Source organism: Psammomys obesus, unplaced genomic scaffold (genome assembly GCF_907164565.1).
Source record: "Psammomys obesus unplaced genomic scaffold, mPsaObe1.curated_primary_1811, whole genome shotgun sequence".
Classification (NCBI taxonomy): Eukaryota; Metazoa; Chordata; class Mammalia; order Rodentia; family Muridae; genus Psammomys; species Psammomys obesus.
In genome coordinates, this window is record NW_026596433.1 from 8,555,429 (window position 1) to 8,572,383 (window position 16,955).

Consider the following 16,955-nt stretch of genomic DNA (forward strand, 5'->3'; position numbering starts at 1 on the left):
AAGAAATGCTCATCCTCATTAGCCATCAGGGAAATGCAAATCAAAACGACCCTGAGATATCACCTTACACCCATCAGAATGGCCAAGATGAAAAGCTCAAGGGACAACACATGCTGGAGAGGTTGTGGAGAAAGGGGAACCCTCCTCCACTGCTGGTGAGAGGTACAACTGGTACAACCACTCTGGAAATCTATCTGGCGCTTTCTAAGACAATTAGGAATAGTGCTTCTTCAAGACCCAGCTATACCACTGCTAGGTATATACCCAAAGTTTGCTCAAGTACACAAAAGGGATAGTTGCTCACCAATGTTTATAGCAGCTTTATTTATAATAGCCTGAACCTGGAAACAACCCAGATGTCCATCAACGGAGGAATGGGTACAGAAATTGTGGTATTTTTACACAATGGAATACTACTCAGCAATCAAAAAGGAGGAAATCATGAAATTTGCAGGCAAATGGTGGGATCTAGAAAAGATTATTCTGAGTGAAATATCCCAGAAGGAGAAAGACAAACACGGTATATACTCACTTATATAGACCTATAAGATATGATAAACATAATGAAATCTGTACACCTAAAAAAGATAATCAAGAGAGCAGACATGGGGTAAGATGATCAAACCTCGTTTAGAAAGACAGATGGGATGCACATTGAACATATGACAGGAGTCTACTGAGCACATTTGAAAGACTCTAACTAGCAGTGTTTTCAAAGCAAAGACTCATGACCAAACCTTTGGCAGAGTACAGGGAATCATAAGAAAGAAGGGGAGTTAGTCTGATGGGGAAAGGATAGGCGCTCCACAAGAATCACATATATCTGGGCACAGGGTCTTTTCTGAGACTGACATTCAACCAAGGACCATGTATGGATATAACCTAGAACCTCTGCTCAGATGTAGCCTGTGGTAGCTCAGTAACCAATTTGTTTCCCATAGTGAGGGGAACAAGGACTATTTCTAACAGGAACTCAATGACTGGCTCTTTGGCCTCCCCACCCCCCAAGAGAGGAGCAGTCCTGTTAGGCCACAGAAGAGGGCTTTGCAGCCAGTCCTGAAGATACCTGATAAAACAGGATCAGATGAATTGGGAGGAGGTCCCCCCTATTAGTGGACTTGGAAAGGGGCATGGTGGAGATGAGGGAGGGAGGGAGGGACTGGGAGGGAATGAGGGATCGGGACACGGCTGGGATACAGAGTTAATAAAATGTAACTGATAAAAAAAATCAGATGTTGAAGCAAACATTAAATATTTGATGAAAGAATAATAAATAATGTCGAAATAAAAAAAAGAGTGCTTCACTTTTATTCATAAATCCTTTAATATATTCATTATAGATAACGTGATGCTTTAAAGAAAACATAAATGCACATTTCTCAATTATCTAAAGACAGTAAATAAGTACCAATTTTATCTGCTGCCAGATGAGGAATGTATCCATACAAAGAATCACAGAAGGCAAAATATTTAATACTTTTTTTTTTTTACCAACTCTCACAGATGAATGAAAAGAGAAGTTTCAGTTTTGACATGATAAAGTTTTTGTAAAATATTCTGTAAATAGAAACTGTCTGAAATTCTGTGCAAGTCAAGATCTAATTTTTCTTTCATCCATTTTATAGGAATACATATAAGTTGTTATTGTGTTAAGACACTTCACATGAAGTGATCTACAAGTGGACATTTCACAGCCATTTTATTCTACACTTATTTATAACTCACAGGACGTTTAAGGTTGAAGGCAGAAGGTAAATAATTAAATGGCCATGTTTAAGGAGCATTTTCTTTATTTTGAGTAACTTAATGGGCATTTAAGAAAATTAATGGCATTATTGCCTCAATAAACCTTTAAACAAACTTTAATAGATTTTCCTCCACCAAGTTTAAAATGCTTTAATATCCCTCTCTTTTGACTAACAAATCCTTATAGAAACTTGAATATAAAAAGGAAAACAGATTGCGTAACGAATGCAAGGTGATAAATTTAATTGTCTTATATAATAATCTCATAATGAAAAATTAATTTACAAATGGAACAACTAGTTTGATCCTTCTGTAAATATCTCTGTAATCTGTGTGGCTAATTGGAAAGCCTGTATGAAGAATTCATCTGCATACTGTAATATAAGATGTCTTTCAAGAAACAGCACTAGCCAACTAAGGTACAGATTGAACAGTGTTTGTTGTTTTGTGGGGGTGCACATAATTTTTACTTGAAAGGTAAAATGAGCTACTAGTTATAATTATTTTCCCTAGGTACTTGACAATCTACTTAAAAAAATATTGATGACATGGATGCACCATGGTGAAGGAAACTGGTAATAGCTGCTGTATATAATAAATTCTGACATTTCAAGGCAAAATTAGTTATTTCGAGAACTTATTATTTTCTGCAAAGCTCCTTCAGTAAACAAGTCTCAGAGACTAGATAGTCCAGGTTCTTAGGGTAAAACCAAATACTATGCTGTTCTATTAAAAGAAAATAGCAAAAAGATGACAAAAAAAAATTCAGCTATACTCATAGACCATTGTCTTGCTCAGCCTTCATCAGAAAATCATCCCCCTGCAGTAGATGGGAACAAATAGAAAGCCCACAGCCAGACATTATTCCGAAAGTGGGAGACCCTAGAACCCTCAGCTCTAAACAAAGTGACCATCAAATCCTTCCCCTCAAGGCACAGGGAACCCTGCCAAAAGAGCAAGATGGGATGGAGGACACCAAGAAAACAAGGACTTCTAAATCTACAGGATCTTTGTAAATAAGAACTCAGAGAATGAGGCATCATGCACAGGGCAAGCAAGGTCTGCAACAGATGGGATCCTAGAGCTGAAAGAAGCAGACACAAGATTCTATAACCCAAAAGATATCTCCAACTGATAACTACTTGCAAATGTGAAAATAGTTTTCACCAAGGGATTCTCATCGAGGGAAAGAACCACTATTAAAGGTAGGCTGAATGCCCATCACTAGATGTCTAAAAAAGAAAAAAAGAACTCAGGGAACCATTGAAGGTTCCTTATTTCATGTTTTATCAAGGCTGCTTTGTTGTTGTTGTTTATTTGTTTTAAAATAAATTAAAGTAAGATTATTTTAATTTAATTGTATATATTTTTCTCTTCTTTTTTACCCTATAGGTCTTTTGTGTGTGTGTGTGTGTGTGTGTGTGTGTGTGTGTGTGTATGTGTGTGTAGGCTTCCAATTTATTGCTTTTGTGGGATTCCTGAGTGTTGAATGAGTGGATCTCTGCATCTATATCTGTTTAATGTGACTTCTCTTAGGCTCTTTTTATCTGTCTGCTTTTGTCTTATTCCAATATGTTAGTGTTTTGTTTTATCTTGCTTTATTTTATTATTATCCTTTATAATCCTGTTTGTTTTCTAATGAGAGACAGAAAAGGGTGAGTCTAGATGGGAGAGGAGGAGGGAAGGAACCCAGAGTAGAGAGAGGAGAAACCCTAATTAGGATATTTTATGTGCGAAAAAGACCTATTTTCAACAAAAAGAAAAAAAAAGTCTAAAGTGTAAAGTATTTCTTCCTTCCTTCCTTCCTTCCTTCCTTCCTTCCTTCCTTCCTTCCTTCCTTTCTTTTCTTTCTTTATTAAAATTTATTCATTTTGTATTGCAGCTGTAACAGCCTCCACCTCATCTCCTCTCAATCCTACCCCTCCTCCCTCTCTTCTTCCCTATGCCCTTCCCTTAGTCCATTGATAGGGGAGGTCCTCTTCCCCTTCTATCTGACCTAGCCTATCAGGTCTTATTAGGACTGGCTGAATAATCTTCCTCTGTGGCCTCTCAAGGCTGTACCCCTCAAGGAGAGGTGATCAAAGAGCAGGCACTGAGTTCATGTCAGAAACAGTTCCTGATCCCCTTACTAGGAAACACTGTTGGAGAATGATCAGCCATAGGCTTCCTCTGAGCAGGGGTCCTAGGTCCTCTCCATGCATAGTTCTTGATTGGAGTATTGGTCTCTTCAGGACCTCCTGGGCCCAGATGTTTTTGTTCTGTTGGTCTCCTTGTGGAGCACCTGTTTCCTCCAGGTCTTTCTATCTCCCCCTTCTTCCAGAAGTTTCTCTGCACTTTGACCAAAGTTTGGCTATGAGCCTCAGCATCTTAAGGAAAGGCTTTTCAGTCTTTTAGTGTTCCTTTTATTTTTCCTTTCCTAATCCAGAAGTTTTTTTTTTTTTTCTCAATAGAAAAAAAAAAGTTTATCCAGCAAGATCAGTAGACAGTGACAAGTGCAAATTTACTAGCAAATGTTGTAACTTTGGATCCACATGATTATGATTTAATTCCAACTTTGGAAATGATGTAAAATAGGATTAGAGCTACTTAGTTTATCCACCAAAATACAATCTTTTCAGTTAATAATATTATATGGGTACATTAGCTTAAATGCTGTCTTTGTCCTTCTTTTGCTTTTAAAAGTAATCCACATTCGGATGATAAGGCACTCTTCTACGAGGAAAAAGATTATGCCCTTTTACAGATGTATAGAGCAAGGAGCTTCCAGATATATATGGGGTAGCTGATTTTTTCCCCCTACGCTGGCAATAGGGTACATGATCTTTCTACTATGGCTGGGCTCTAGCATCTAGTAAAATCCAAAACAGGTGAAATTCAGTCATTTCTATTGGTGCTACTGCTCTTTAATGTTCTCATTTGTTGCCATATCAACAGGAAGACAATTTAAGCCATAATCTCTAAGGAGCCCTTATCTTCACTGAATCATCCTTCGGTCTTTGTTCTAAGATGTTTTTACCCTTTCCAAACAACAGGATATGGAAGCACTTTATTTTAAACCCCTTGGTGGATGAGCTAAGAATTGAAAGTACTAGCTCTGATTTTATGGGACTCTATGGAACCATCCAGAGAGTCTAGACTATTTTCAAGTAACAACAGTAACACATCAAAAAAAAAGTGTTGGTTATATTGTCTCTCTGTTTATTTATTTTTTCCCATTCACTCAATGAACGACCTGCCTATATGTTTCTTATGTACTCACTTATCCTTCTCAATATTCCACGCTATCATAAGTAAACATGTGGCTATCTGTATTGGCTCAGGCTATCCTGCAGGAAGACTCATTCTTGGAAGACCTGTAAAGCTTGAACAAACATTTTCCTTTTCAAATCCTACTAACCTTTCTGAAGTCTTTGCCATTTTACCAAACTTCCCTCTAACTCTACTGACCATCATACTGATTCAGGGGATGTCTCTAGATAAGCACAACAGACTTCTTTTTTATACTATTGTTCCTCTGAACATTTTTCACTAGACAATAGAAATAATTTTATTATTCACCATTTTTTATTGAGAAATTACATTTCATCTCATTAGTGGTGTCTTCTTCAATTACTTTATCTGCTGTAGATTTTTTTATCCCATCTCATCTCTAAAGAAGACAAATATTTTCAAAGTAATATCTTGAGCACATAAAATTTTATATATCATCACATTATTTAAAGTTGACATGAACATGTGCTTATAAAGAAAAGTAAAATTTAAATAATTATCAAAAGACAGAACTATACAAACTGTTAAATGTATAGTCTTGTGCAGAAGTTGATAGTTATGAAAGTTCTTAACAAAATTGATTGATAACTTTGACACAATTTAAATGAAAACTTTACTGTGATCTTCAGTTGGTAGTACATCTCAAGTACAAAACGCACACCACAGCACCAGTTTGGGAAACAGTGTAGGCCTCCCAGTAACTAGACAAATAAAGCTATCATCTTTAAATGATTTAAAGTGACCAAGTAGAGACAGTACAAAATAGAACTCAGAATCAGGCCTTATAAAGGAAGAATTAAGGTAAAAGTGACACTTTAAATCAGGGTAGAAAAATTAGATAAATGATAATGGGGAAATATTCTATATCCCTAGAAAATAAAAATATAGTCTAGATCAAAATAAAAATATAGTCTAGAGATGGCACAGTGAGTAATGATAATTACCAGACCCCGAGGATTTGAAATCCACCCCTAGAGCACAAAGTAAAAGGAGAGATCTGACTTCCAAAAGTTGTGCTCTGACATCCAGACTTGTGTCATCATCATTGTCATCAGAGTAAATTATTTTTTAAAAATAAAACAAAATTTATTCATATTTAAAATGTAGGTTCAATCTGTCCTAAATTCTGGGTTAAAGCAAATAACATTTCTGTATAGTTACCATGCACATAATAACCTTTTTAGAACATTATAGATTTAATTACACATACATTTAAAACACTGTTGAAAATTAAAATAAATAAATAAAGTAAAATTGAAATGAAAGTTTTGTGATGTCACTAATGTATACAAAATATAAATATACATTCAAATAGAGAATATAGGCTAATAGTATAATTAAATTCAATTGAGCTTAGAAATATATTTATTTATAAATTCACATTTAATTTTAAAAGTAAATCAGAAAGACATTTAGCTTAGCTATTTCAGATGTTTTTAGAAAAGAGACAGAAAAGTATTTCTAGTTTGACCTAGTTTGCAAATTCTAGTGTTCTTAATCAACATCTGGATTTTTTAAAAAAACAAAAAGAAGAAAATACTCACTCTTGGCACATGCTGATTTTTGCTGGGAGAAATATTACTCAAGTCACTTTTATTGACTTGACAAGGAACAACTGCTATGTCAAAACACATTTAAATTTAAATTTTTTTATGATTTGTGCATTTGATTTAAAATCCTTTTTCATAACTCATATTGTCACATGTGGTTTCATTTAAATATGTAAGTCTGCTAAATTAAGTGTCTTTTACTTTCTCTAAAGCCGTCTGGCATAACTGACTTATAAGGTATCTTACAAGTACTTTGAAGACTAGAATTGTTTTAGCTGTCTCCTCTCTCTGTTTGGGATAACGGTGGATACATAGTGTGTTGTATCTTCTTAAATGCCAATCAGACTAATCTCAAAATACCATAAGATTGAGACGCGTTGAGCATGCAATATTAAAAGTTCCTGTGGGAGAGCTCAAATAAAATTGGTAAAGGACCTGACCTTGAGCTAAACCATTTTAATTAGAAAAAGGTGTTGTGGTTAGTTGGGTCTTTGCAGTGGGGCAGGTTACAGGAGGACACTGCCTGCCTACTTTGGAATAAACGTCACGTGGTGGGAGACCCACGTATGTGTGCCTGCAGAACGTCAAAGCCTCGAAACGGTTCAAATTTATGAAAAAAAAAAAAGTGTCATAGGCCTCATATCACACCAAAGAGATGAACCAAGGGCCTAATCACTGTGTCAGTACCTAGAAGTTTAGCATGTTTAGAGCCGAGACTAAAAAGAAGTTGCATTTTTCTTCTTGAGATTTCTTATATATGATATTTCAACCTACTACTATTCACTTCTGAAAGATGTAACCTAGGATAGCTCAAGAAAAGAACTTCCTTTGATGAGATTCTAGACTCTTCTCTCAGGGACTATTTAAAGAGTGCCTTGTAATGGTATTCATAGTGCCTTACAATTTAATTTAAAAATGATTGAGTAGATTTAAAAATACAGTTATAAAAGTTTACTATAATTACTCTCCAAAGTGGTGTACCTAACCTTGTAAAGCATTCAGAGAAGTCCAAGGGGAAATAATCAGCATGGCGTTGGACAGATTCCAGACTCTGAGACTGACATTTAGTACATAGTGCAATAAAATCTAGATGTTAGTATAAATTATTTAGTGTTCTGTAATTTGCCACACAAAAAGACCCTTCAGATGTAATAGTACTTAAAATTACTACTTTCCAGTTGTCATTAAAACTCTAACCAAAAAAGGCTATTGCCAAGATAAAACATTGTTGATGATTTCTACCCAAAGCATGTATCATATATAACTAAAATAAAAATAACCATCGTGCCACAAAATATTCACCTAATTAGAGGTAAGAAGCTGTAAAATTCTGTTTCAATCAAAATGATAAAGCTACACTCCAAAAGAGCCATTGACTAGAAAGAATGCACGGTTACAGGACTGTCTTTGATATATTACTGTAGTATAAATGCATTAATAAAATGCTCCTAGGTTGGTTTGTTTTTTCACATCACTGAAAATATCACATCAAGAAGACTTAGTTTTTTAAATAAGTATTAACTGACCATTGCAAATGCAGTTGAATCAGAAGTTGAAAACAGTAATTGGTTTAAATTATGCCAGCACTATTTTAGAGAATTAACACATTCTAAAGAATTATCACAAATATTTGTTATTGAATTTTATTACAGTGCACATCCACAGAATACTTTTTAGCTGTGAGTTTTCATCCACTAATTGCTAATCATTTAATTTATAGCAGGTAAATACAAAAATATAATTTTAGGTCTACAGAGTTTTACATCTAGGGAGTACATTATGGCTATATTTCATGAAGAAGATAGAAACAGAGATTGTAGTTACATTTAAGATAGAAGTGTAATTATATGTGAACATATTAAATACATTTAGGGAGGATTTTACTAGGTTTTTATATCCCAAATAGTCTCATGTATATAATTCTTGAGTTCAAAATCACTATATGAGAGAGAATTATGAGATTCCAACCTCAGAAAAACAGTAATTCTACCTAAAAATCATTGTATAACATACAGATAGTGTAGTTTAATTATATTTATATATAAAAACATTGTTAAAAATAGTCAAACTTATTGACTTACACATTGTAATCATTATGTTAAATCTATAGTCTTCCCCCCAAACAGCAAAGAAGTCTTTTATGCCTTTCATTGTCTGTTTGTTGGGCGTTTATTATTATTGTATTTTTCTCAGCTTTGTCCTGAATTTTTCTTTCAAGTATTACCCTGCATGAGAGAAACCAACAAATTGCTAAAAACTGCATATTACAGGTTGGATGTATTTTGAACAATAGGACATTTGGGAGTATTAAGGGTGAATAAAATTGGCCCAGAATTCTCTAAACACCACATAGACTCCGAAATTCTTTGGAATGTGAGGACTGTTGTCAAACAGCTAGAAAGAACCCACTAATGGGGATCTTAGAACATGGTTGCACAAAGGGACAAAAAGACAAGTGCCAGAACCAGTGCTATCACTTTTCACAGGTCCTGAGTCGGGGTGGGGTGGGGGTGGGGGCTCAGAGCATACTCAGACACTTCCTTTTTGGTCATAATTTATTTATTTTACATTTGTGCATTGGTGTTTTGCTTGCATTATGTCTGTGTGAGGTTGTTGGACAGGAACTCCCTGGAACTGGAGTTACAGGCAGCTGTGAGCTTACATGTGGATGCTGGGTATTGAACCCAGGTTCTCTGGAAGATCAGCCAGTGCTCTTAACTGCTGAGTCATCTCTGAAGCCACCTTAAACACTTCTTAAGTTTACCTCACAAAATTATTTAAAATGTCGCTTTTCAAAGGACATTTAAAAATTATCTCTAAGTTTTCAATTGTATTGTTTACTTATTTTTCTTTTTTTACTTTTCTGGTTTCCTTTAACTTATCATTACAGAAAATTCATACTGTTTTTGTTTAGTTAGTAGTTTGAGTCAATTTTATGCAATCTTGATTCATAATGTATGTTTCCTATCATTTCTTGGTACTGTTTTTAGTTGTAGCTATCAGATTCATAATCTTGTATATGTTTTTTAAATATTTTATGGAATCTGAGATTTTAGATGACCTTTTCATTCATCCAACGGAGTTCACTTCTTTTACAAGAGACACTCAGCCTATGAAAAATTAATGAATTTTTAAAAGTCATGTAATTATTAACAAAAGATTTAAGGACGCATGACATTTTCTGAATTTCTCTGGCAGAAGCTGATGGAGTACTTGTCGGAAGGGGTATTTTTGATTGTACTATGGAGTAATCTTTATAGAGAATGTTACCCAAGCTTTGAAAAAGCCTGCTTTTTTAAGGCCATTTGCTTTAGGTAGAATATAGGGTTGGGGAAGCTGAAGTTATCTGGAGATTTAACTAAAGAAGAAAATAAATGGTGGCAACACTGAGTAGAATAGAATAACAAACTCAAGAATCACAATAATGCTTTAAATTGCAGGTGATCTTCAAATGTTCAAACATGAATAAAAAGTAACATGGAACAGGCAGTGACTTGGTGTTCTTATTTTAAAGAATCCTTGGATGGTATCAGTTGGACAACACTCTGCTGTCCTGTGCAAGATGTTCTGTAAAGACAGAACATTTTCCTAACTTCATGGGAATTTTAGTGACAAAAACTTTTGAGTAAGAAAGGTAGTCTCCTAACCTCACGTAGAGGATGAAGATGAGGTGAGAGCAAAAAATGTAAACATTTCAGATAAATATATTATGAAGGAATATAATAAAGCAAGTGGCTAGGGAGCAGAGAAGGTAGGTGTGGAGAAAGGGTGACCAGGTGAGACTTTGTAGAAGTATACAGAGGGCCAAGCATTTTTATCTCTATGTCTGGAGAAATAAATATTCTGAGAAATGGGGATGTCTTACAAATTTGACAGAAGAAGCAATGGTCATCTGTGAAGTATGAAAAATAAGTGTGCAGACTTTAGAATATTGAAGTTGGCAGGCACTGTGTTAGCTATAGCAGGGATTGACGATTGAATCTCAAAAACTAAGTGAGTGGGAAGGCAGAAAGAAGTGGTAACCAGTAGGAGCCTAGTTTGGAATCATAATGATAAAGCTATGTTATATTAATATGACACTATCGTATTCCAGGCAATTAACTTTCTTGGATTATTAATTGAATATAGAGCCACTTAATTTTTAGATTGACATTTGTTGTGCCATAATATTATTAGGATTTCAAAATTATTTGATCAGCAGTCATTGAGGAAGGTTTAAGAGACCTTCAGCTGGTCAAAATGTCACCTTCTCTCATGGGAAACCAAAGAGAAATATCTGTGCCATCTTGTTGCCAAACTCTCTAAGGCTTTTCATTTGGGAAATGCATAATGGTGTGCTGTTCAGGTCTCTGGATGATTAAGCACATCTGGATGTCAGGCTAGCCCAAGAAGATGAGATTTAACTAAAGGAAAGCTTAGAGACTTGGTATTTATTCAAGCGAGCTACATGGACAAATATAGAAGGAGGACAGAGAATTTTGTGTGTGAGTTTTTACTGGTTGAGGTGCAGTCTGAGTCAAAAGGGGTTTGTAGCTGGGCAGCGCTCATGGAGTGATTAGCAAACAGTGCTGCATGGAAAAGGTGTCTTCCTCGGAGTTTGAGGCCAATTTTAACAACTCGGAAGACAACCAGGAAGAAAGGAAATAGGAAAAATGTAAACCAACCTTTTCTTATAAGTATTGGGTATCTATATCTTTTTTTTTAAATTATTTTTTTATATTAGTTACAGTTTATTTACTTTGTATCCCAGGTGTAGCCCCCTTCCTCATTCCTTCCCAATCTCACCCTCCCTCAATCATCTCCTCCCTGCCACTCTGTAAGTCCACTGATAGGGAGATCCTCCATCCCTTCCATTTGACCCTAGTTTATCAGGTCTCATCAGGACTGACTGCAATGTCCTCCTCTGTGGCCTAGCAAGGCTGCTCCTCCCTCCGGAGGGGGGGGGGTGTCAAAGAGCCAGCCATTGAGTTCATGTTAGAGACAGTCCCTGAATGTGATAGATATTTGTATAATGTCTTTGAGAGTTACTAAGTTACATTTCACGATTGTTTATTTCATTGTTTTATGCCACTGGAAAAATAACACCTTTAAATATTGTTGGCTTATCTTTGAAATGGAAATAAACCCATCTCATTAATTTGTCGCTAGGATTAAATCAGGCTTTAGAGTTGAAAAAAAAATCAGAATACTATTTGTGACATCATCACTTTTTAAGCTGGTGGCTGCACCACATTTTTATTGCCATATGTTTGGAAGATATGATAATCAGAAAATCCAATTTACAAAGATATGAACTGAAGAGGTGGTAAAAGTCACTGCTATTGTGAGGAATGGGCTGCTTAAAGTTCAAATAGGAACTAATTTTACAAGTAATGCTTTCACCAGTCAATACTTTTGTCTTGAGAGAGCTTTTTCTTTATAACCAACACTGTCACTACAGAGATTAAATAACAAATACAAAACAAGAACCATCTGTATCTCCGGGTAAGCAAACAAAAAGCACAATGTTACCCTGAGCTTAATCCAAACTCTTAAATTATGAGGCAGTTTGGGTAATGGTAGAAATTATTAGGACATAGTTGTAAAAACTCAATCTCCCTTTTTAAATAACTAAACTTAGTATAAAATCTGTATATCAGACCTGGTTATGAAATCATCTGAAAATATTAAACAATAAAAATTCTTCTACATTTAGAGCTCTAGTCTAAACCTCCACAAAAGTATAGTCTATTTTTTGATATTTATATCCTCAAATCTTGTTTAAGTCCACTTCAAGGGTTTTTTTGTTTGTTTGTTTTGGTGCTTTCTCTAAGTTGACTCTCAAGCCTGCTTTCACATTTTCATATTTTCTTTTTAGTGATTTAGTACACTGTTTGAGGATAATTATATTCCTTTGTTTGATAATTATATTCCTTTGCTCTGTCTGTGTTTTTGTTGTTTCTTTTTGAGATTGTAATTTAATTACACTATTTCTTTCTTCCCTTTACTCCCTCCAAGCCTTTACATATGCTTCTCCTCACTCTCCTTCAAAATCCTGGCCTCTTTTTTCACTAATTGTTATTATTGGTGGTGGTGGTGCTTGTGTGTGTGTATTCCTAGATATAAATTGTTGAAGCCATATAATGTTACCTGCATGTGTGTTCCCAGGAATGACTGTTTGGTACTGGCGTTCCTTTATTTTTTTCATTTTTTCCTTTTTATCTCCAACAATTGAAATTTATTTAAATATTACACAAGAATGATGTCTTCTCCCTGTGTCAACTGTGTTATTCTGTAGATATGGAGCACAGAGTTAAAGCTCTGTGGTTATGATAATGATTAATAATCTTGCCATCTTTGGCAGACAACTGGCATTACGAACAGGAGAGGCATATTTACAATTTTTTATGATATGAATAAAAAACTGTTAGTCAAATACAGAACCTTTCTTATTGCTGAGTGTCTCTTTGTACTATAAATTCTTTAGAGATAGAACTTGTGTCATAATAGATCTGTGTTTCTGGTTTAGTAATTCCATGTCAATACAAAGTAATGTACAAATGTATTTCACATAAATTTGTTTTAAATAAAATCAAAATCAATATAAAGTCTTTTGAAAAGATAGCTTAATATTTACAAAATATTTTAAAAGAGATTATTCAGTAGAATCTGAATGTCCATAAACTAGCACTGTCTAGACCTGACAGAGAAGGTCAGTGACCCTTATCTCACTTACCTTCACTAAGACTTTCCCTCAGTTGTCATAAGTAATATCTGCACATAAAAATTATGTTTCTAAACTGAAAACATTTAAGGGAAAACAAGCCTTCACCAGTTCATAGAAGCTCATTGTAGTTTTTCTTGTGACTTTCAATATAGTCTTGAGTAATATCCCCCATATATAATATGCCCTAAATGAAGAAAAAAAAGTCTTCTAGCTGCACAGTAATCCATACTGCTCACAAACATTCTCTATGTACATTCAATTGCTAATTTACTCTTTCTTACTTCACTCCCCATTTTTAGAAGTTATATGGCAAAATGCATGTATTTGCAGAACTGCATGTTGTTAACCAGTATCTTAAATAATTTTTACTTTTCTTGTAGTAGTTTTCTACATTTATTTTTTCTAATATTAAAATTATTATAGTAGGGATTGGGGATGTGGCTTAATAATAGAGCACTTGTGTAGAATGAACAAGACCCATTCACTAGCACAGAATAACTAAGTAACTAGTCACTCTCATCAATAACTAAGTCACTCTCCTCAATGCCTCATGGTCTCCTTTCTGGTTAGTTGCCTGTGGATTCTTCTTCCTTAACAATTTCCTTCCTCCTGCTGTGAATGACATACAGTTTTAGTCCCAAGTCATAAATATATACTTTGAGACATGTGGGATCATTTCATTTCTAGTTTTTTTCTCTCTCTCTTTTTTTTTTTTCACTCTCAGTTACCTTCTCTTAGTCACCATCTTTGTGCAAAATTCTCACAGCATCTGTTAAAGGACTTTAACTAATGGATGAAGCAGTTTCTGTCAAGGAAGGAAGCTTTTAATGGTGCATTCTTTAAATTTCATTCAATGTAGTTGCCAATAGAGATCACTACAGCCTCTTAAGACAGGAATATGTTTAATTTGTCATCTATGACAACTTTTTTTCTAGAATTTCTTCCTAACAACTTAGACATGAAAATTTTCTTTAAAGGTGTGTAGTTTCTTGTGGTTATTTTGCTTTCTTTCCCTAAAGTCATCTGATTAACTAAACCAAAATTCATATAGCTTTCAATAATTTATCTTCAGTTCTAACTGCCTTTGACTGTAAAGCTGAACCGCAAACATACTAAGATTGCATTTTTTAATAGTCCTATACATATTTCCTTTTTCATATGTTCCAATTGTTTCTTAATGTTTATAACATGATCTTACTTATGTGACCTTACTTATGTGACTCACAGATACCCAGAACCTTTACATCCACATTATATTAATTAACTATTGTTCTTTCTACATTCATTACCCTTTGTCTCCCATTTTTCTTTCTTCTTGTTTTATTTGTGAGGGAGATTATTGCATTTTTACCTAGGACCTCCTTGAATGGGCTAAGCAAGTGCTCTGTCTGCCATTGAGTGACATTAAAAACCCTCTGTTATGCATTTACTTTGTAATAAGGGCTCATTAAGTAGCTTAGGCTGGTTTTGAACTCATGATCCTCGTACCTCCCAAATACCTAAAATTACAGTCCTGAACGATAGTGATGAGATTTGTCCCTATTTTCTGTCTCTGTTCTTGTAATATTATGAAAATTTGTTACATAATTTTGGTTCATTGATAAAAATCTACAAGGTATAGCATTTGGCATTAGCACATGGCTCTCTTGTTGAAATGCTTGCTATGTAAATAGGGGGACCTGATTTTAAACCTCAAACACTCATAAGAACCTGAGTGTGCCTTCAAGTACAGTGTTGAGGAGGCAGAGATAGGAAGGTACCGAGAGGTTTTGCTTCTGTTTCTGTTTGGATAGCCAGTAGCCAAGTCAGTGAGCTCCCATCTAAAACCAAGTAAATAGGGTAAGTAAATGTTATAAGTAAATAGAGAAGCAACTGGAGAAGACACGTGCTATCTCTGTCCTCCACATGTACACATCCGCACGCACCTGCGCACCTGCACACAGTTGTCTTCACACATCACCTGCGTGCACACACATGTAATAAATAAATATAAAACATCTACCACATAATTTCTTTGCTCCTTAAAGTTTAAATAATTCCCCTTTGACCTCAGAATAACTTTCAATAACCATGGAGCCAGTGAACTGTTTTGTTCTGTGGCCTCTCTTGCCAATTAAAAAGAAATTATGCACACACACATGTACACACACACACACACACACACACACACACATTTTCTTTATGTCCTAACATTGATCACGATACACAGTTATTTGTCCTAAAGTTGCTTTGTTTTGTTGGACGAAGTCCAAAGAATGCAATGTTAGACATTTTTCATTACTTACCATTTTCATTACCAATTTCATATCCCAATTAAATTGCTTTTTTCTTTCATTTATTTTTTCATTCTATCAATGCTTGTCTTTAATATTTAAGAGACACTTACAGAGTAAACTGTTTAAAATTTAAAAACGAGAGTTATCATCAGCGAAATAAATATTTAATGTCCTGAAGAAAAGCAGTGCTGGTTGGGGATAGAGGGTTGGACCTTGTTTTCCCCCATGAGTTTTGCACGCCATCTAGTGACAAGTCCATCTCACTACAAGATGTGCCTGTCAGACCCTGATGTCTGCAGATACATTTTCCAGTTTTCCTCAGGAGAGATTTCAAATTAGTACTTTCTTAAGAAAAAACAAAAACCAAAAAAGAGCTATAACATATTTATAGAAAGTATTATATATTTACTACTAGTTCCCTTTGATTAAACAGTTAACCATTAACAGTTAACTATTTATATACTAATTACTATGTGCATATTTATTATGTATATGTATATACTATTATACCGCTTATATTATTATAAAAATGTTTCACGAAGCATGCACCTGGCACTTGACTCTATGTTTGTGTTAATCAATGGTACCTCTTTACCAGGAATACAGTTGAAGGAAACTTGAAAGCTTGGGTCTTGATACATTTAAAAGTCCTTTCTCCTCATGTGACACACGTAGCATATTCAGCTAAAATGCCGAACATCAAAGCATAGAAACGTATAAGGCATGGAGCCAGGCAGCTAGTGGTCATCAGCTCTACCTTTATGCATAATTACCAGACACTCTAAGGGATCATTTTCACATAAAAAATGTGAGAATAAATATGTTTTTGAGCATCTGAGGTGATAAGCACAAAACGTTTGGGCTATTACAAGCTTTCAGCAAATATAGATGGCAGTTTGTATTCAATGATGTGCTCATTTTATATTTGTTTATTCAATAAACATGTGTCCAAGAGTTAGAAAATAGATTACCTGTTCTAGCGACTAAAGACACACATCTTTTATATTTTAAAAATGCTCATAAAAAGTAAGCCACTCATACTTACAGCTTTCTAATTGCATTATACATGTTTGTACATCCATTGGGAAATTCTTGAGATCCATTGGACAGGAGAGTGTTAATGTTAATCTGAAAGGATGAAAGAAATTCTTTAATGGCAATTCATACTGACACATGAGTAGTCTATTGTGTAGATAAAACAAATTTTGTGTTGATAGTAGCTAAAACTATGCAGATGGAATTTCCTCCAGCTTAAGAATCTTATTTATTCTGAAATAACTATATATTTATAAATAAATACACTTATTTTAAATGTTGAAGCATCATTGTATTTATAGATATTCTATTACACTTATCTATCTATCTATCTATCTATCTATCTATCTATCTATCTATCTATCTATCTAT

General features: G+C 34.6%; 1 protein-coding gene across 2 annotated transcripts in view; it reads right to left on the minus strand.

The window, feature by feature from the left end:
* Positions 1-16,955, minus strand: part of Glra3 (glycine receptor alpha 3) — a 172,591-nt gene that overhangs the window by 34,827 nt on the left and 120,809 nt on the right. For both annotated transcript variants that reach the window (XM_055597881.1, XM_055597880.1), the window contains exon 5: positions 16,594-16,676. In XM_055597881.1, the coding sequence (XP_055453856.1) occupies positions 16,594-16,676 (83 nt within the window). The remainder of the gene's footprint in view (positions 1-16,593; positions 16,677-16,955) is intronic.